The 22964-nt window shown below is 35.0% G+C and overlaps 1 protein-coding gene across 7 annotated transcripts in view; it reads left to right on the forward strand.

Moving 5' to 3' along the window:
• Positions 1–22964, forward strand: part of MAP3K20 (mitogen-activated protein kinase kinase kinase 20) — a 237716-nt gene that overhangs the window by 95432 nt on the left and 119320 nt on the right. For 6 of the 7 annotated variants that reach the window (XM_037849344.1, XM_037849339.1, XM_037849342.1 and 3 more), the window contains exon 3: positions 14810–14897. In XM_037849344.1, coding sequence (XP_037705272.1) covers positions 14810–14897 — 88 coding nt within the window. Of the gene's footprint in view, positions 1–11472; positions 11579–14809; positions 14898–22964 lie in introns of all 7 variants that reach the window. The other variant, XM_037849343.1, reaches the window with a different exon arrangement.

The following is a 22964-nucleotide window of genomic DNA, read 5'->3' on the forward strand; positions in this document are numbered from 1 at the left end:
ATTAAATGCATAACAATAGTAAATTATATTATGGTGCTTTTTTATTTTACAAAGTGTTTTCACATTTATTTGATTTTATTAAAACCCTGGGATATGAGACCAGAGGAAACTGGGGAAACATAACTAAATGCATTGTGGCACCCTGTTTTGAATTCTGGAATGCAAAGAGGACATTAATAGAAAAACTGGTGGAATCCAAATAGTCAGGAGTTTAGTTAATGATGTACCATAGTAACATAAGATGTGAGCAATGTGGAAAACTGTGGGAGTATACAGGAACTCTATTGTTTTGCATGTTTTCTGTAAATCTAAAGTTATTCCAAAGTAAAATTTTCATTAAAACAAACAAACAAACAAACCATGATCTAGTCAAGGCAAGTTTGTATTACTCCAATTCCACAGGTTTCTAATGTTCAGAAAGGCCAAGTAATTATCTCTGTAGCACCCAGGAGAAACAAAGCCTTAAACCTGGTTCTTGCATCTACTTTAGTGCCTGTCCTTCACTACTGCCTTAAGCAAGAGTGCATTGCTTTCTATAAGCATGATCTCCTCGCTTCCTCACAACAGCCTTTTTTAAGGGTTGGAAGGTAGGATCCTCATTTTACAGGCAAGAGATCATTGTGAATCCATGTTCACTACAGGAAAAACACCTCAAAATATTTTTCCTGTTGACTTTGAGTTGGTAGTCTTTTCATATTTGAGTGGAGAATCAGTACATATTTGGGGGTCATTTGAGTCAACCAATACAACAGAAACCTCTGGTAGGGAACATATAGAGAAAATATGATGTGTGATAGCCAAGGGCCAAAGACAGTTGCTTTGAAAAGAATAATGATAAATGTAGGATGGTCTTCTGTGACCTCTGGCACAGAAATCTGAGAGTAGGTAGAAAATAGAAACATAAGAAGTGCCCCATCAAATTCAGATTTGTTTTACAAATGCAGCAATTGTGAGGCTAATGATGGTAAGACAGATTCCTTACCCTGTAAGTGGAAAAGAGAAGTAATGTTCAGTTTCTTTATGCTTGGAACTTCATTTTAAAAATAGCAAGTTGACTCTAGGAGATTTATTTAGAAGTTTGCAGAACCAAGTTTAACTTCTGGTCATCTTGGCATATATTGGTCTCAGAATTCAGATTCTTCTGCAATCTGTGGTATTACCTGAGTGTGCAGTATAGTTGAATAGTATTACTTATAACAATGCAGAATTACTAGACCTTTTCTGCCCAGACTTGTGTTTTGACCACTTCTCTCCTTCTTGAGTTCCCTGTGCTGTTGCTCTCAGTCTGTGAATCTGTTTTCCAGTAATTCATAGTTCTGGTTTATGTAAAGTTCAGTATGTCTTTGTAAAAGTTTTCTTTGCTCATTAGTTTCTAGCAGCTAACATTTGCTAAGGAAAACCATGTGCCAGGCGTGTACTTTACGTGTGAACCTGATCTTCCCTACAGCTGTTTTACGTGATACTAGTTTTCTTATTTTACAGATGAGGAAAGAGCTTAGAGATATTAAAAGACTTGCAAGGCCACACAGCTAATCCATGATGGAATTGAAATATAGCTCAAGGGTTTTCTGACTCCAAAGCAACTGGGCTACAGTTTAGCTTGCTGCAGAGCCACCCTCTAGGTCAGTGGTTCTAAATTCTGGTTGCACGTTAGACTCACCTTGGGAGCTTCCAGGAAGCATCCATGCCTGGGCCCAACCCCTACCAATTAAATCAGATTTAAGTCAAAATACTAGGGGTGAAGGGACCTTAGATAGTTCAATCTGCCTCTGTTGCCTCCACACTTTGACAGTCTATCAGTAGGTAAGCTGAGGCCCTAAATCACATAGCCATCAAGTGGCAGAACCAAGACTAGAATGTAGGTCTCTTGATTGTGATTTGAGATTTCTTTCTATACTCAGATCAAATAAATAGGTTAGAATTTTACTATTACAAAGACTCACATGTGAGCTTGCCTATTCATATTTAATATATAGAAATGTGTGTGCATGTATATCTTTATGCTTTTTGAGGATTGACATTTGTTTTTGAGAGTGACAGTATTATATCACCATTGAAATCATAGTTTTACAGCCAGATACCTGGTTTGAATCTTGGCTTCACTCCCTCTTTGTTATCTGACCATGGGCTTTTCTGTTTCTTTGTTTCTTGGATATAAACTGGGGCTAAGAATAGTACTTACCTCATACATTAAATGAGCTAATCTCTGTAAAGTGTTAAGACAGTGTTGATATATAGGAAGTGCTCTGTAAGTGTTAGTTATTGCTATGTATGAGTTGGAAGGTGTACTCAACTTAAAACTTCCGAAACTCTTCAATAGTTATTAGATTCATTGATTGAGAAAGAATTATAATAATCAAGCTATGTTGTCTGATTCATCTGTGTCAATTATCTTTCTCCCAGCCTTAAAGAAATTGGTGTGCCTTTCTGTAGTCATTTAACAAGATCTATATTCATGCGTCATTGCCTGCAGTCTTCTATTGGTCTCCTTGAAAACTTGCTGGTGTTTGAAATTATTTTATCTCTGGGCTCACTGTTGAACTATAACATCTCAGCTGAATACAGCAATGACTTTCTATGTAATTTGCTAGTAAATGTCTTGGGTTGCTCTGATGCAGGTTAGCATATTGCATCAATCATTAAAGGCTTATATTTGTTTACATGCAAAATTGTTCTTGTCTCTTGAGGGTTATATGCAATTGATAAGCAGTGTCATACAGAAGATCTTGAATTAGTTTTCTGGGATTTTTAATATTACAGTCTGTTATGTGGGGAGAGTTCCACCAGGAAAACACAAAATATTCTAAGGCTGTGTCTGATCTCTCCAAGGTTCTGAGCATTTTTGCCTGAAATAATGGAATCTGTTACACATCACCACTCAGTCAATAAGCAAGGAAGAATGGATCCAGTTATGATATCATTAACTCAAAATTTATAAAGTCATGAATACCTTTAAAGAGGCTCTTTTCATTTTTCAGCATAGTACTATTAAGTAGAATCACAGTCAAATTAAGGACACCAAGCTGAATCTTCAAGCAAAGAGAATAATCATAACTTAGGATGAGGCTATGTTTGGACATGAGATAAAAATCTGAGTTGAAACAGGTATAGCAACCAAGACCAAGTCAGGAATAACAGAAGATACACAGGGTAACGCTAGTAGTAAAGACAATAGAATAGGCTGTAGGGGTTCTAAGGCTCCCAGTGAAAGTGAAGGCACCCCCTGGGGAAAGCTGGCACTACCTGCCCAGGTAGGACCCCGGTAGGGTAGCTTCTGCTTTTTACATTTAGAATTTTAATCTTATGGTTTAGAGTTGAGTGGATTCAAGGATGCTAAATCGGGCCAATATATTTGACTGAGACTGAAGAATAAATTAACCAACTTGTTAAGTTTTTTAATTTTCTGTTTGTAGTTAAGTTATATGGGAAGAAGACTTATAAAAAGGTTGCTTCTGGGTGTGGGATCTAGCAAAAGGAGCTGGTAATGGGATTTGAATATGTTCTGATACTAGATTGTTCTGATACTAAATAGTCCGATTTATTTGGCCTTCATTAAGAGGCCCCACCTTACTGGGGAAGTTACTGTGCCTTATGTTCTTCCTCCTCTTGCCATTGCTTATCTGTTTAACTTTTTTCCTAAGCCTCCGTGACTGATCATCCCTAACTCCTGTTAAATACATAGACACACACACATGCACACACAGTTTTATACTGATATTTTCTATCAGGTTATTCTTGCATCCTGCTGGTTTGAAAAGCTCTTTCCTTTAGGGTGACTAGGCATATCTTTGTTCTAACCCTTTGAGATCAAACATTTCCAAATTCCCAGCAATACATCACTGTTTACCTAATGTTAACTGGTCATTGGTAGTGTTCAGTTAAAGATGAGATGCCTATTTCTTAAAATATCAAGAGAATTACTTCATTAGAAAGACATTTGGAGCAGAGATGACCTTGACCTTAAAGTTCTAACTAGCAGTAAAATAATAATTATTTTACTTCTGTGGGTCTCCCTGATCCTGGAAGGTCTCTTTGAAACTTAATATGTTTTCTCCCTTTTTAGGAGTTGCTCCCACTGAAATTCAACATGAAAATCAACTCATTGTATGTTAGTCATCCACAGTGCTGTGCGTTAGAAATTGTTACCCACCTCTGTTTTCCTACATATATTCCACATTCCAACCAAACTAAAGTACTTACTGTCTCTCAGACATGCTGTCCATGCTGCCTCTCCACCATTGCTCTTGTTTTTACCTTTTGCTTGAAGGCCAAGCCTCCCCTAGCTGGTAATCACAATCTAGTCCATCCTTCATGGTCCATTTCCCCCTCCAACTCAACTTCACCTCATCTCTACATAAATCCTTCAGAGTATGATAAAAGTACATCCATGAGTTTCCATATGCTTGCTAGATGTAGACAACAAATTTGGGTCTTCAGCTTTCTAGCAACCAACTTTTTAAAGAATGTAACATGATAGGTTGTTACAGTAATCACAAATATTCCTCTACCAAGACCATTATAGATAAGTGTACCTGTACGATTGAATTAAATAAGGATATCAAATTTGTTTTTTACCTGGGAGGAATATAAAGATGGCTTTGTGGAAAACCATGGGGTTTATTCAGGATTCTCCAAAGAAACAGAGCCAACAGGATATATATGCAAATATTAATGGTTTATTATAGGAGTTGGCTCATGAGACTGTTGGGATTGGCAAGTTCGAATTTTGTAGGGTAGGCTGCAAGTTGAATTCCCCAGGAGAAGCTGGATGACTGGAGTAGAAGCAGGAATTCTGTCTGACTTCTGAAATCCTCAATTCTGGCTCTAAGACGTCCAACTGGTTGGATGAGGAGACTCACCTCATTACTGAGGGCAGTCTCCTTTGTTGACTGTAGATGCACTCAACTGACTATAGATGCTAATCCAACTATGAAATACCCTCATAGAAACAATCAGGCCATAGTTTGATTAACATCATAACTTACTTAGCCAAGTTGACACATGAAATTTACCCTCACAACCACAGCAAACAAGTTCACACTGTACTCCAGTGAAGAGTGAATGTATTCAGTCTCGTGGCTCTACCTAATATCAATTATTTGAATATGTCTTTAAAATAATTGATGTGTTTGATAAACATAGGTAAAATAAGCAAAAGTCTGAAAAATAAGACATTTCAAGAAAAAGAATAAAAATTGAAATTTTTAGGTTTAGGAAAAACTGAAGCTAATGTAAAAATTAGCCTTCATATGTCATCTGTATACTGTCCCCACTGAATACAAGTAAAATTTAGGTTTCAGGGTGAAGATTAGTGAAAAGAAAGATTATGGTGATTGTGATGAAGGTTAAATATTAAAGAGTTTGATGAAGTAGAAGCTATCTTTTCATCAAGCTTTTAGGGGAGAAATAAACTTTTACTGGATAAGGGTGTGATTACCTAAGGTGGAGTTGTAGTGGGGGACAAAGAAGGAAAAGACCAGAAGACTTCAAATTTCTTCCGTTTGTAAGATTCTTTGATTTCAGATTATCTTTACTCTGTATTTATGAGGATTTGTTACCTTTTTTTGGGGGGGGCAGTAAATATGTCTGGCAGATGTCACATACATTCCCTTGCCATTAGTTATTGTTTGAGTATTCTGACAGAATCAGAATCATTAATTTGGCTGGAGAATCCAGGTATTCAAGACTGTCTAATTGCAGTCTACAGGATGTGAAAGGACTTTTCAGACTATTTTAAAATTAAATTTGCCTAAATTCTGCTAAATGATTTTGCAAATTTCCCTAATAAATGTGGCAAACATTTCTCTTATGGGATGTAAATAATCAAGCTCCATTGCACTGTGGAGTAATATTATAAAGCACTTAGGGATATTCAGCTAATCAGATTGTGAGAGTCGCTCAAAATTTTTAACCATGTAATTTTTGCATAGAGAGAGTGCCTCATGCTGTGCAATTAACTGGTTTTACTGGCTATAAATTTGGTTGTTGCTGGCTGGTCCTGTGACCTAGTGCCAATGGAGAATTAGATCTCCGTTTTTGACTTGATCCTGGGTAGCTGAGTGTCAGGAAGGCATGGAAGTCTTGTAGTGGGGCCAACAGCTGAGGCCCTAGGAGAATGCTGATGAGGAGTGTTTTCTCATTCTTCTGTAATTAAAGAGAGCTTTGGAAATTTCTAGGCCTGTTGTAATTTGGGGATGTTCTATAAACTAACATTCCATTCTATATTCCAACCAGGTTTGTAAAGCAATGTGGTTTGGTTTATTGATTACAAGCAGGGTTTTCAAATCAGACTGCCTGTGTTAAAAACCTGACTGCCATTTATTGTGTGATCTTAGGCAAGTTTTTAGATTTCTCTGTTCTTGGGTTTCCTCCCCTGTGAAAGGGTGATAACAATAGGCCATAGCTTATTGGTGATGTGAGGATTTAAAAATTTAATCTTCATGAGGTGCTTGGCCTAACACATGGCAGGTGCTCAGTTAACATTAGCTGTTATTATCGAGGAATCTGCTAATTGGAATCTCTTTGAGCAGGGGCAGCTTTTAGTGAAAAATGGTAAGCTGAAATGAGTCATCATTTTATTGGACTTCTTTTTTATTAAGAGAGAGAGGGGGAGAAGAGATATATATATAGACAGAGGTAGGAGACCTGGATTCAAATTTTATTACTGACATATCCTTGGCTCCTATCAAGTTAAGCTTGGACAAATCAAGTCTAAGACACAGTTTTTTCAACTCTTAAATAAGGTATAATACCTAACTTCTTTGTGAGGGTCAAATAAGTGCTTTGCAAATGATAAAGTGCTGTACAGGCAAAATCGTAGGTAAACAAAGAAAGTCAAATATAATGCATACCTGAGGCTAATTGAAACAAGCAAAGTGCATAAGTGGAATCCACTGCTGAAAGAGATCCGTATTTGTTCATAAGCTTGATTAGACTGTGAATGATAAATTGATTATAAAGGGAAGAGAAGGGGAAGGATGTCAGAGAAAGGAATTAGTGTTGGTTGGACACCTGGCATTTGCTGGGTACTGGGATACAATTACAGCCCCCATTTTATAAAGGAGAAGACTGAGACACAAACAGGTTTAATAAGTTACCTAAAACTAAGTTAGCTAGTAAGTGGCTGAGCCAGGACTCATCCTCAGGCTTGACTCAAGAGGATGTCCTAATACACCATTATTAATCACCTCAGTTCAATTTATCAAATATTTATTGAGCTACCCATTCTATGTAAGGTACTGTTAACAGTAATACTATTTTATTGGTATTATTATTTTTACAGAAATTGATAGAAATTTAAAGCATGAAGGAATCTAAGAGATAATTTTTTATAACCAAGTTGTTTTCTGGGAAGAAAACAAGGTCCAGAGTGACCATGTAGCTTTAGGACCATGCAATTTGGAAGCTAGGATTTAAATTTCCACTCTCCATGTCTAGTATTAGATTAAATTATATTACTATTCAATTTTTAAAGAGACTAATCCTTCATTAGTTCACACTTAGAGCCTCATTCACGGGCTTTATAGGGGGAGATTTTCTATGTAATTTTAGCACAGAAAGTGATCATTTTGACAAAGTTACGTAAGTTGTTTGGTAGGGAGCTGGATTCTTGTATGTATTTTTGTCACTCAAACTAAATACAGCTTATTTTCAGTATATTTTACTTTTTGTTTGTTATCACAGTACCCCTCTGTTGTGAGCATGAAGAATGTAAAATCTTACTTAGCCTTTTCTATGATTTAGAAGTATCTTTTAAGTCTCTAGTCTTAAATTGTTGCTATTTGTTTCATTCAGTTTTAGCCACCCTCCTATCCTGCCAGAATAGTCGGCCCATAGTTGGATATGTACCTAACTAGAGAGCAGCGTGATCCCTGGGAAGGGAGCCCAGGTTCTCCTCCAAGTGCTTGCCGCGCGGGGAGCCTGCTGCAATGCACCAGGAAAACCACTGGGCAATAAGAGACTTCCCGGCACTGATGATACTTATAATAAAAATCCCACATGACTCCAGCTTAGTTGTTCAGGAAGAGTGAGCAGAATGACTGGCTTATTTTTCTTCTTAGCACTAATAACCATTTTCTTTCCAAAGAAGAGTCATCACAACATCAAACATCATTAGAAATATAGAATGCCTTATATTATGGAATTTGAATTCTGTTCATTATCCTTTTTTTATTTACCTGAATGCCTAACAGGCATCTTTTGAAAGAGAACCTGCAGAATCATGAAGTTTGCTGCTTCTTATGTGACTGTGTTCTTGAATGGGTCTCATTAAACCTAAAGTGACTCAGAGAGCATGACCTATTTCTTTACTCTGGTGATTAAATACAGATTGAAAACCATCCAAGCCTGCTTTTTTAAGTTGCTCTTATAGCACAGCATTTTTAGGAGTAGAGGGAGGGGTTTTCAATCTTGCCATTCAAGTAAGAATAAAGTTTTTCTTTTTATTTTAGGAAAATGTCCCTAATCATGACACTCTTGGGGTAAAAATGCAATGAATTGAGCAGCATTTTCTTGTTCTTGACCTGGTCAAGACCCTGGGTTTTGTGATCTGATGCATATAAATCTTTTGATAATTGACGTATTGGATTCTTAGTTATCTTTATAATCAGAGCCAATTGGAAGAGAGAAGAGGAAGTTTTACCTGTGTCTTGCCTGAAAAAGCTAGGTATTTTGACTTTAAAGATGTATAAATATGATTTCATGAGTTTTAAAATCAATGATACCCCTTTATCCCTTATATCCTGCTTTTAAATGTAATGGTTACTGCTCGGTGATGATAAAGATAAGAAGTATACTATATTGAAAAGACCAATGGCTTTTTGTCCCAAGAGGCCTGGTTCAGTTGCTATGGACATTATGATACTGGACTGAGTAGTAGAGGGCAAGTGACAGTGAATGGTGTGCTGTGGGCCTAGAAAGGGGAGCCTGTCTGAAATGTAGCCCTACTGCTGGGAATCAGGGCTCCATCTCTCAATGCCTGGGAGAGGAGAGTTTGCCACAGTATTAAGGTAGAACAGTTGGGTATGGAAAATGCAGACCTAAATAGCTGGTTTGCCTACAGAGGTGATTTTGGAAATATATGGTAAAAAGCATTGGGTAGAAATTTGGAAAGGGAAGCCTTAAGACTAAGCAAGCTTCTGCCTTCTTACTTTTAAAAAAAGTACAATGCCGATCTGAAGAAGTTCAATGCCCAGGCAAGGACATGCTTGGAGAATAGCAAAGCAGGAAAGGGCTCTCAAGAAATTGTGCTCATTTGATAGCCTTGGACTAGAGAGCCTACAAGAGGCAAAGTATAGCTGTCCAAATCCTCATTTGGAAAGTTTAAATCAACAGTGAGCTAGTGAACATAAATTCCAACTGTGGTGTCTACTATGTTTGTATAATTGACTGACTCTCGTTTTTACAGGATATAGCTTTAGTAATGCAAATGCATGTAAAGAACAGAATGAATACTGAAGAAAATTCTCACTCTCAGGAATTTTCCTCCTCTCAGTGTACTGTTCAGAGTAAACATTTACTAAAATAGATACTCTATATTAATTATTCAAACATGTCATCATTATTATAAAATACTATTTGTTCATTCATCCTGCACATATTATTGAGTGCTTCTGTATGTAAGGTATCTGATTTTTCTCCTTTCATGTGGTATTATACTAGACATTTTACAAAATGAGCAAAGTAAGAAAGGTCATTCCCTAAAGGGAAGCAGGCCATAGGAGCAGATGTGAGAAGGGAGAGGAACATGATTTAATAAAATGACAAATGACCACAGTATGATAAGCCCAAGTCAACAGTACTCCTGAAAACCTTAAAGAATACCCGGATCCCTGTCTGAAACTCCGTAAGTTTTACTCACTAAGTTTATTCTTCAGAGAACTCCTATGCCAGCTAAGTCCCAAAACCCAGAGTCAATAGCCTCTTCAAGAACATCATCTAGATGTGTCCCCTTTTCTCATAAAGTTGACAACCCTTTTCAACATGAACAAGTAAGGGTGGTCACTGCCTAAACATCCCTGAAGGTCAGAAAGTGATTAAACTAGAGGAAGGAGTAGCAGCAGACAAGATGGAATTCAACAAAGGATTATGAATACTGAATCTCTATATAATTTTATTTTTCTTAATTGCTAGAGTATTAGAATAGCTAGAACGAAAGAATTGAAATGATGGAACTGTGACACATAACATCCTTTGAAATTTGTTCTCTAGCTACTTGTTAAATTGTAATTTAAAAGTTATCACCTTTTTGTATGTGTTATATATCACAATAAGGAAATAACTGAAACTCTGGTACTATAACTCATGACAACTTTGGAAATTTCCTATATAACTACTTGTTAAATCATACTTTGAACAATATTACCTTTTTGTAAATATATTTCACATTAAGGAAATAACTGAAACTGTGAAACTGTAACCTATAATATTCTTTGAAGTTTGCTCTCTAGCTACTTCCTAAATTGCACTTGGAAGGTTGTTTTAAAAAAAAAAAAAAAAATGTGGAGCCAGCTACCCAGTGGATTGAAATCAGTCTAGACTGAACTCAGTTTCCGGTGCGTACGTCTTCGGTCCCATAGCCTTTCAGAACATATGGTTTTACTCAGGAGTAACCTGAGTGAACACCACTTTCTTCCAGAGCTGTGTCAGGAAAAGCTCACAGTTCAGAAGTGAGCTAAACTAGCTTTTTATCTGCCTAGATTAATTCTGGGAAGGTAAGGAAAGAGTTTCACTTCTTCCTGACCCAATCCCAGAGAGAATTCAGAATTTGCATGTGAATAAATAAATAAGGTTAATGTTATATTTATATGTTCTAATCTTATATATTATATATCACCCATGTTTATTTCTCTTTAAGATTATAAAATTTATGTAGGCTTATTGTAAAGAATTTTTGGGAAACATAAAGAAATAAAAAATCACTTACGATTCTTTGTGCTACCTGGAAATAACTGACCACAATTAATATTTTGTTTAATTTTTCCCCAGTCTCTCTTCTATACATATAATTTTTATCTTTAAGAAAATTAGGGATCCAGTGATTGTATACTTTGGATGAATTCTATGGTGTGTGACTATATCTGAATAAAAATGCATTTTAAAAAGCCTTGAAAATTAAAAAAAAAAAAAAATAGGGAACATCTCATATCTTCTTGAACTCTGGGGGAATATACTGATCCTGTACCATCTGGTATTTTGGAGACAGCTGTCTTTGGAGAGAGCCTTGATCTTGGATGCAGAGTACAGTGAGGAGACTGCTTTATGTGAATGCTTGAATGAGCTCCTTTTCTTTCTTTACTATCATACTCTGATGCAATCATAGAATCTTAGAATTGGTGAGAACCTCAGTGATCAGGGCCTATGGAGCAGTGTGTTTAAACACCACACACTTGAGGTGGCAAGGAGGAGCAGTTACATTCACAGGCAGTAAAAGTGTACCTTGGATATTTTTACACCTGTTCTCTTTGTCATCAGTACCACATCACAGGCAGAAGGGTGGACCCTGTGAGACACAGTCCTCCTGCTAGAGAGAGGGTAGCTGTTGACAGCGAGGGAGAGAAGCCTGATTTGAATATAAGATGTAAGTGGAGCTTGGTGGCCTACTGATGTGGGTCTTCAAAAACCCTTGCTTTCATGCTTTCATTCTGTAATGATCAATAGCCTGTTGTCAGTATCTTTACTTTCTTTCACAAGAGGAAGTGAACTCCATTTTATTTTTAATAGGCTTGTCACATAAATAAATTTTGACTATATGGAATATAAACAATGCGCAAGTCTTTAAGATACAGCGTCTTTAATAAGAAGTCCATGGCAACTCTCCAAAATGAAATAAATAAATTTAAATTGAAGATTAGATTGAAAAAAAGTTTTGAATTGAGGGAAAGGGGATTGTTCTAAAGCTGGAGATGCTAATAAGTTCAAAACCTTGTTAAAACTTTTGAAAATAATTTAAAGGAAAAAAAATTAAAGCCATGATATTTAACTCCTCTTAATATCTCTGAATCAGCTTTTTGGAACCTGTGTGCTGCTCAACTTCTGGAAATGTGGCAAACTGAGCTAATGGCTCCCTTCCCCTATATAAACTCATGGAAGTGCCAGATAAAATAAAACTAACAACATGTCCTCCCCAGCTTTATTAGCAAACTAGAACCCTGTAATTTTTCTAGGAGAGACGAAGGGACCAGCACTGGTTGGAAATAAAAGGAGCAGTCACACATCTTATTGCAAGCAAAATAATCTGTGTAGACAATAATCTGTAATGTGATACGGACATTACTATTAGACACTTTTTGGATAGACCTTTGGTCACTTCATTTCTAAATCAGGTTGGGACCCTTTATTTTAAAGAGACTCTTACAGCCTGAGTTAAAATTGTTGCAGTCTGTCCCAGTGTTACCTTAAATCTTCAAGTCTTAATCTGGAAAATGACTTATTTACTTCAAAGCTATTTAGACCACTTTTACCAGACCACTATGTGCTCTAAACAGTCTTTGGCTGTTCCCTAGGGGTTGTGTAACATTGGGGCACTTATTGAATATATAGATCTTGAACATCTCTAGAAAAGTCTAGAATATCATTTTGCAAACTAGGAACAATGTGTGGATCCTTTATATAAAAAATTAATTCTTCTGGATTTCACATGTCGAATAAAATTATTTCAGTTACATTAAGCATACACAAACATAAAACTAAGAATTAACTCCTTATGCTTATAACCCTTACCATGACTTTTGTCAAATTATATTTGCTGAAACTAAATGGCTTATGCTTGTTTATAAAAATATATATAAAATATAAAGTAAAAAGATATATTTACATTTTGGGAGCATGATGGACCATTGTTATGCCCTCCATTTTTTTTTTCTTTTTAAACAACTCATTTTTAGACCATTAATCCATTATTTTCATGGGCAGTCCATTTGCTAGAGTATCCCAAAATATAAATATAGAAAACATTGGAAAAATAACAATTAAATGAAAAATTATTTGCTGCAAACTTACTACAACAGTGTCTGTTAATCAACTTGATACTGCAAGCAGGTGCCTTTATAAAGACAAAATTTACAAGAACATACCTGACAATATCTTAAATGTAATTGTGACTACTAGCTGGAACACTGAAAATCCTGTATCACACTGAATTATAACATGGTCATCCAGGGATTCAGAATATTTTTCTTTTTATTCTTTATTGACACAAAGATTTTAAATGGTCACAGAATTTAGATACCCTGAAGTATATACCAAAACATACCAAAGGAAACGCTTTCCCGGTTTGATAAATATTGGTCGAAACATTGTTTTACTCACAAAAAGTTAATCTGATTTTGACAAATAGGGGAGCATGTGATTTCCAAACTTCACATGAACTCTGTTTTACAACAAAGTTGACTTATTATTTCTTAATGAGAAGGAGAATTACCATGTAGATGAATGGCTGTGTTGCCTAATTAGTGTATTTTCTTTCTACTTGGGAAACTAAATAATGAGCTTGATGAACACAGAATCTCTACACACAGTAGGCACGCAATACATGTTCAGAAGTTATTTCATTAAGCTGCGATAGCCTCCTCAACACCTTTATTGCTAAAGAAAAAACAATGCAAAATAAACCTTGATAAATGTCTCAGCCAATCAATGATAATTTTCCTTTCTCTAGATTCCACACTGGCCCTGTGCCAACCCTCAAACTTTTAGTTATACCACCTTCAAAACCCATTTCTCACAGGGTATGTTTTTAATGAAATCTCAACTCCTATCCTATGAAATATTTACAGCAAGTAAGACTGAGTGATAGTGTGCATACTCCCAAAAGAAAATTCCCTTCCTGACTATGGTTTCGTCATTTTCATGACTTGCTGACATTCTTCTCAATGATCCCTTTCCTGGGGTGAGTACTTGATAAATCTCCTATTTGCTCACTGCCATTACTGTGCCTTTCATTTTTAAATATTAAACCTTTTTTATTTTAATTTACATGATTTTGTACCTAATTGCATTTTTAATTCTTGATTAGCCATGCTTTATCTCCATGAAAGTAATGAGTTTTAATGAATACATGTGATTTAGTTTATCTAGAGAATTTTCTTCTGAAGACCATAGCAGCTGTGCACTGTGGTATCTGTTTTTTTCCTTTTAAAAATTAAGTTTAATTATTTCTTTATTTATTTTTTACTGCATCACTTACAGTATTTAATACCTATTAAAGAGTACAAGTATGGCTTCCCTTTCAAATCACCATTGAAGGTCAAGAATCCACTTTTATATCCTTTACAGTACCTTGCATACATAGGAAAACAATAATATATTTTGAATGAATGATTAGATAAATAATATAAATTAGTATTACTTGAACTAATTCCATTAACAGTTAAAAACCCCTACTTCAATTTTGTAATACCCATTCACTTATCCAACCAATAAAAGGTCAGTCCTGCTGCAGTCTCCCAGAAGATAAATTATGCAGAAAAAATATTTTTGATTATTAGGAAAATGGCTAATCCATAAATAAATATAGTATCTCTCTTCTTCAGTCATCCTTCTTTACTGTCAGTCATGCTGGCATGCTAGTAGTAAGCAGTTTTTATTACCTCTTTTTCAGCCCCATTTCCTTTTAAAATTTTTGGAATTCTTTGATAGAAATTTTGAACTCCAGAATGCTGCTATAGACAGACTTTTATCAGCATTAAATACTTGTTGAATACATATATATCTTTGTAAATGTATATAAAAGAAAATCAGATACAGTCTATTTTATTAGACTATTATAAATGTGAAATTTTATGCCATTTTGTATTTGATTTTTGTGCAGGCAGAAATACTCAGTGTCCTCAGTCACAGAAACATCATCCAGTTTTATGGAGTAATTCTTGAACCTCCCAACTATGGTATCGTCACAGGTAGGAACTCATTTATTTGACTTCTTTCTTCCCTCAATTACCTAGCTTTAGGTTCCTTAATATGCTAAGATGCTTAATATTAGGTTCAGTTATGAATTGTGTGCTACTTTCAGATGTCACTTTTGTTGCCATAAAGCTTAATAAAACTGATTATATCAATATAATTAAGAATGGTGTTCCCACTTCTACCAATGTTTAATTGTGCTAATTATATCTGCGTAAATAATATTTAAATGCACTTGCAGCTGCAATACCCAATATTTAAAGGTGCTGTTTAACTAAAATTTCATTTAATTAGTTGAAATGAGCAATGTTTTTTGTAACTCTGTGACCTTTTACAAATTAAGATTTCTTGAGCTATTCATGTTGTAATTCTCTGCAAGGCATTTTAATCCCATTAGAGCATTCTTTCTTTAAGGTCCCTGACTTGAGAACAGTATTTTTCATATTTGGTCATCTGAGTTGGTAATGACCTTGATCTAAATTATCACATAATTTGGAGCGGCACTTTATAACTGATGAAAATATCCTTTCCAAAAAGGAAAACATAAAAAATTTTGCCACACGAAGACCAGAAAGATATTTTTAAACTTTGTGCTCATGTTTGTAAAATCCAACGAGTTGCCTTAAGTCTAAAATAACTATAATGTTCAGTTTTACAAAGAATAACTGACCAAATTCTTTTTCATGTCAATTCTTTGGTTAAAATGACAGCAAACAAGAAAACCTTACAAGATTAGCCCTACCTTTTTCTACTTTAGTGATAAGAATTTGGAATGTCTTTGTAGAAAATAATAAAAACACCCTCAATAAAAAGGATTGTATTATGTACTTTTTTATAAATGATCTCTTCTAATAGTTACAGAAGCCTTATGAGATAGGTAAAATAATTTCTATTTAACAAATAAGAAACTGAAGTTCTTGTCCAAGGTTGCACACTAGTGATAGAACCAGAATGGTATAAAGTTCTTAGATTGTTCACATAGAAACTCCTCTTCTTTCATACAAGCTAGGTTGGGAATGGTGATGAGCAGTGATTCTTAAGCTCAAAGGTACATGGTTACTGTTATTTTCATTTTCTAGTACAGGCAGTTTAATATGCTTTCTACTCTGATGAGTAGCTTTTTAACTTATCTATAAAAGATATTAAGTGGAAGGACATTTATCCCCAATTAGCTAACTTTAGATCTGTGCCTCAGATGCAGAATGTGGCAGTTTTTATCTTGAACCTATATATTTCCTATTAACTTTATTGCCTGAAAATTGGTTATTTTATTAAGGTATAAGCCACCCTTAACCTTTTAGGTCAGAGATCTGATTTAAAGCTAAACTGTGTCTACCATATTGCTCCCGTTTTCCTTGTCTATTGTATTTACTTTTTCTAGTTATGTTTACTTTATAAATCTGAATCTACTTTTCTGACACTAATTTGTGGCTGAAATTATTCTTATCTAGCAGATGAAAGTGTGATTCTCTCAACAGACTAGAACTCTGCGTCTTGTCTTACGCCCTTGGTGTTTAATGCTTTTGAGAAGATTTGGCTTAACTAACTCAATGGATTAGGCTATTTGTAAAGTTGTTAAGTTTCTTCAGTAAGAATGAGTAGCAGGAAAAGGGACTTGATTCATGGTATAAATTCCTGTTTCCAAGAATTTAGTCTCAATCCCAAGGACGATATGAAATACATTCATTCTTAGCCAGCATTTTCAACCTGGGTCTTCTCATACAAAAGAGGGACAAGAATCCAAGTAGTTTGATGAATAAGTTTGTTTTGATTTAGAATTTGTGTTAGAGTAGCCAGTCCTTCATTTCATGTACCACTCTAGCATTCCCTGCTCATACCTACACTCCCATCAAGTCTTTAGCTATAACTGATTAGTTCTTTTGTATCTACGTCTATTTCCTTGTAAAGCTAGTAAATTAGCAATTAACATTAAACATTTTTTTAAAAATAACTCAATTTCAGAACTTTGTGGTAATAATGAATTGTGTTTTTATAGCTCTTTCATTGGCCTATGAAGTTGATTGTTAAACAGACCTTTTAGCCAAGTTTTTGAATTTTAAAATCTATTAATTTGATGTGACTACATTTGTTCCTGGAGATGTTAATTAACCATGTGTTTGTTTATAAACATCTATCAAAGAACTATGTGAAACTTTTGCATACAACCTTCTGCAGTAGTAAGATCAAGCCACTCACTGTCTGTTCCTGGGTAGCAGTACATATGCCAACTGAGCCAAATTTGGGAGTGAAGGATCAAATGGATGGGAGATGACAGTGCTTACCATGCCTCTTGAAATTAATACATATAGCCTTAGCATGGGAAGGGGAAGAGAGAAAGAGAGAGACAAGCAGAGACCTCACTCACGCAGTCTAGTTAACTGCTGCTCTGTAGAACTCTGACGTCTTCCGCAGATGTTGGAGGCTTTGAGGATGGAAGCTTGAATGGCTTGAATCCATTCTAACTTGAGTTTTATAATTTTAATGGAAAAGGTTGTTGTAATAGGCAACTGTTGTCACTCATACTGAGAATTTAAAAGAATGGTTTATCAGAGTGATATAATGGAATGAGCACAGGAATGGGAATTGGGAGATGTGATGTCTTGTCTTCATTCTGCCAGAGCTTCATAGGTGGATCACTAATCTTTCTCTGAGTTTTCTCCTCCGTGAATGAAGGGACTAGAATAGGTATACTCTGTTTCGCTTGGAGGAAATAAATGTCTTTCCTCATACTCTAAAATTAAAAGAAAAAATACAATAAAGGATCGTATTTTCTTTGATCTTTTGGAAACTTTTATTTCTATACTACTCCCATTCTTTTATATTCTTATTGTTTTTGCTAACATAAATACGTGACAGCTAGAGGATGGGAGGGTGAGGTAGCCCCTGGGACAAGCAGGAAGGGGTTGTTTGCTACCAGATCATGTGACTCTTGTAGAATGCCAGAGAGCAGAAGAACCCCCACACAGATTATCTGGTAATTTAAGAGTAAAGGGTGGCACACTGGGTTCCAGGTTCTATGAGGAAGGTATTTTGGGATCTCAGAGGCCTAAAAAACTTCATCCATCTTCTTATGGACTAATATCACCTCTTAAGTTTATTCCTTATTCTACACTACCTCTTATTACTACTCTAAGAGAGGATTCTATTTTTGTGTGATTCATCAAAAGGCCCAAATTCACATTAAACTCAACCATGGAAAACATATTAATATTTTAAGTGCCCAATCCCATTTCCTTTAACTTGATCTTGGTTTATTTTAAGCATAGACACATCTAATTTGCGTGGATGCTTTGATATTGTGTTGGTCTTTTCTTATATTAGCCAATTAGTCACAAGTATCACCTCTTTTTATAACAAATTCCAGGCATTTGCCCACATTCATTTATTCCATTAGTTATAATCTAAACTAAGTTTGGGCTTGGTGATAATTTATTATTAAGAAATCTTAATGCTAATGGTATTTATTTCAATAATGCTGACTATATATTTACATTTTTCAAAGCCAGCTATTGTTGCCGTGAAACGCAAAGGGAAGAATTAACTTACAAATTGGAAGGAAATGTTTACTTAATGTGGTTCTTTAGGACCTTTTCTTTAAGAATTAAAACAAATACTTTATACTAAAGTCCAATAAACCGCTTTCTGGGGAGAAGTTAAATGGTGTGAAAAACATATAACCACGTATTTGCTGAGCCCTCAATTTCCAATGAAAAATCAAAAAAATGAAAGAATTAAATGCCTATTTAAAAATAGTCAATATGTTAGTTTAGCTACACACATATTTAAAGATCACATTTTATATTAAACAATGTAATAAATTGCCTTTTTTCTACCCTAAAATTCATGAAATTATTTAATCATGCATCTTCCACATCCATGTCTTCTTCATCCTTAGAACCACTTCTTAAGTTAGGTTAACACAGTTTTCAAAGCACATCATCTTCATGATAGTCTAAGATATTTTAAATATAGTCATTTTTGGATCTCTGTATGGTACTCTGCATATTTATCCCAAGCTGCAGGTACCCAATTGCATGATATTAGTACGGGTGGATATTTTAGTTCTATAAGGTATGTTTGTAACCATAACTGTATTGCTTTTAAAGTGATCTTCAGAAGACTTCTTTTCAGTGACATTCCTCACATGCAGTTGAGAATTTATAATTCCAGGAATAGTTACTATATATATATGTGTTAACTTTTGTTACATTTTTTTCTTGTACATACAGGTGACTTCTGTAAGCCTTCAAACTAGCTTTGATTAATATATTTTCAGGCTCATGTAATAGAACATGAGCAACATGTTTTGTCATTCAGATAAAGTAATTGAGAGAGCACCCTACAATTTGAGAGATTTTGGAAGTATCTGAATATAAGGTAATTCACTCTTTGCTGAGGGATAATCTTTTTGAAGTCATAAAAGGCCTATTGGAAAGTAAAATCCAGAACATATTTGAGAACAGCCTGAACTTTGAATGTTCTCCCACCACTCACACAGACATCCATCATCTGGAAGTGTTTGAGCACAACTTCTGTATTATCATTGGTTGATCACTCAGCTATGCAGATACATGGCTAGCCCCTAAGAGTCTATGCTTGGAAATAAAAACAAGACTTAAATAAAACAACTGACAAGACAAGTTAGTAAACACAGAAACACACAAACAACATCAAGAACAACTTTCTGAGGGTAAAGTCAGTTATCTAGAGTTGATACAATGTATTGTCTAAAATGTCCAGTTTAAAACAAACAAAACAAAAAAGCCCCATAACACATGTAAAGAAATGGATATGTGTGACCCATACTCAGGAAGAAAAGCCATCAGCTGAAATAGTCTCTGAGTATCCCCAGATATTGGATTAAACAAAGATTTCAAAGCATCAATATGTTCAAAGAACTAAAGGAAACCATGTTTAAGGAATTCAAGGAAAGTATGATGACAATGAATCAGCCAATACAAAATCTCATTCAGAAATTATAAATAATTCAATGGAAATTCTGGAATTGAAAATGATAATTGAAATGAAAAATTCACTAGAGTGGCTTAACAGAAGATTTGAGATAGCAGAAGAAAAAGTCAGTGAACTTAAAGCTGTACTAGTAGAAATTATCCAATCTGAAAAACCAAGAGAAAAAGATTGAACAGTGTCTCAGAGACCTGTGGGACAACATCAAGTGTACCAACATTCGTACAATAGGAAAGAAGGAAGACAGGAGGGGTTGAAAATTTTTTGAGGAAATAATGGCCAAAAACTTTGCAAATTTGATAAAATACATTCATCTACATACCCAAGAAGTTCACCTAATCCTAAGTAAGTACAATGTACTACACCTAGATACATCATAGTCAAACTGTTGACAAAGACAAAGTAAAAATCTTGAAAGCAACAACAACAACAAAAATTCTTCGTGTCCAGGAAACAACAATATGATTAATGGATGGCTTCTTAGCCAAAACAATGGAAGCCAGAGGGCAGTAGAATGACATTTTCAAAGTGGTGAAAGGAAAAATTGTATTCAGCAAAACTGTCTTTTAAAAATGAAGGCAGAATAGAGACGTTCCTTGACAAAGAGTGAGAGAATTTGTTGAGTATTTCTGCCTTACAAGAAATACTAAAGGAAGTCCTTCAGGCTTTAAGGAAATGAAGCCATACAGAAACTCAAATTTACAGAAAGAAACTAAGGTACTAGAAATGGTAAATATGTAGATTGATATAAAAGACTCCATAAGTATATTTTTTCTCACTTCTTCCCGTAACATCTTTAAGAGACCTAAGATCCTATAAAGAAATAATTATAACACCCTATTGTTGACTTGATAACATGTGTAGATATAATATACATGATAGTAATAGCATAAAGAATGGGGGAGGAATTGGAGATATATTAGAGCAAAGTTTATCTTTTACTGTAATTAAGTTAGTATTAATCTTAAATAGTGTGCTAAATTAAGATGCATATTTATAATTCCTCAAGCCACCATTAAGAAACATTACTCAAAATATACAGTAAAAAAATCAACAGAGGAATTAAAATGGTACAGTAAAAAATATTTAACACAATAATAGACAGTGTAGGAGGAACAAACCAAAAAGACAGGAAACATGTATAAAATAAAATGGGAAATGTAAATCTAACCATATCAATAATTGTATCAAATGTGGATGGTCTAAACACCCGAATCCAAAGGCAGAGATTGACAGACAGGTGAAAAACCAAGATTCAACTACATACTGTCTATAGAGACACTCCTTAGATTCAAAGACACAAATAAGTTGAAAGTAAAAGGATAGAAAAAGGCATACCTTGCAAACAATAACCATAAGAAAGCTGGAGTAACTGTATTAGGAACAGACAAAATAGACTTTAAGACAAATATTATTAGAAACAAAGGTCATTTCATAATGATGTTATACAGTACACTTCTAAATAACTGTCCCAGTTTCCTTATGCTGCTGTCATGCAAAATACAAGAAATCGATTGGCTTTATAAAGGGGGTTTATTTGGTTACAAATTCACAGTCTGAAGATCATGAAAATGTCCAAATCAAGGCATCAACACGAGTATGCCTCCACCGAAGGAAGGCCAATGGCATCCGGAAAACCTCTGTTAGCTGGGAATGCATGTGGCTGGTGTCTGCTGATGAAAGAATTGAAAGGAATAATAGGCAATTCAGCAATAATTGGTTTCAAGAGAAAAATTAGACAGAAAAATCAGCAAGGGTATAAGAGACTCAAACTACACTCGCAATCAACTTGACTTAACTCACATAGAGAGAGCACACCACTTAACAAAGAATACATATTCTTTTCAAGCACTTCAGGATACATCATAAGTTAGTCCATGAAACAAATCTCAATACATTCAGAATAACTGAAATCATACAACATATGTTCTCCAACAACAGTGGAATTAAATTAGAAATCCACAACTAAAAGAAATCTGGAAAATCCCCAGATATTTGGAAGTTAAACAGTACATTTCTAAATAACTGTCCCAGTTTGCTAATGCTGCTGTCATGCAAAATACCAGAAATGGACTGGTTTTATAAAGGGGGTTTATTTGGTTACAAATTCACAGTCTGAAGATCATGAAAATGTCCAAATCAAGGCATCAACACGAGTATGCCTCCACCGAAGGAAGGCCAATGACATCCAGAAAACCTCTGTTAGCTGGGAAGGCACATGGCTGGTGTCTGCTGATGCCAGGTTATGTTCCAGCTCCTCTGTGTTCTTCAAAATGTTGCTCTTGGGGCATTTTGTTCTCTCTTAACTTCTCTGGAGCAAACTCTGGGCTAGCATTTCCAAAGCATCAGTAAAAGTCTGCTTTTAATGGCCATCTTCAAAATGTCCCTCTCAGGTGTTCTCTAAAATGTCACTCTCAGCTGCTCTGAGGTCCGTCTGTTTGTGACCCTGTTTTGGGGGGTGGGGTGGGGTCCATATCCCCATGGAAATAGTTTAATCAAACCTTTCATCCACAGTTGATTGAGTCACGTCTCCATGGAAACAGTCAATCAAAGGATTCAAACCTAATCAACACTAATACTTCTGCCCCCACAAGATTGCATTGAAGAATATGGCTTTTCGCGGGACATAATATATCCAAACTAGCACAATAACCAGTGGGTCAAGAAGAAATCATGATGGGAGTTAAAAAAATATTTTGAATGGGAAGAAAATGAAAATGCAACATATCAAAATTATGAGATAAAGGTAAAGCAGTAGTTGGAAGGAAATTTCTGATATCTATCAGAAAAAAATGGTCTCAAAATAATCTAAGCTTAAACTTTAAGAAACCACAAAATGAACATAATAAGCCCAAAGCAAGCCAACAAAAGAAAATAATAACTATTACAGCAGAAATCAATGAAATAGAAAACAAAAATAGTAGAAAAAATCAATGAAACTAAAATTTTTGTTGTTAAAAAGTTCAATAAAATGACAAACCTTTAATTGCATTGATCAAGGAAAAAACAAATTTTAAATAAGGAATGGAAGAGGGGAAATTGCCTATGGACCTTCCAGAAATTTAAAAGAATTATAAGGGAATGTTATGTCAACA

This window comes from Choloepus didactylus, chromosome 9 (genome assembly GCF_015220235.1).
Source record: "Choloepus didactylus isolate mChoDid1 chromosome 9, mChoDid1.pri, whole genome shotgun sequence".
In the NCBI taxonomy this organism is placed as follows: Eukaryota; Metazoa; Chordata; class Mammalia; order Pilosa; family Megalonychidae; genus Choloepus; species Choloepus didactylus.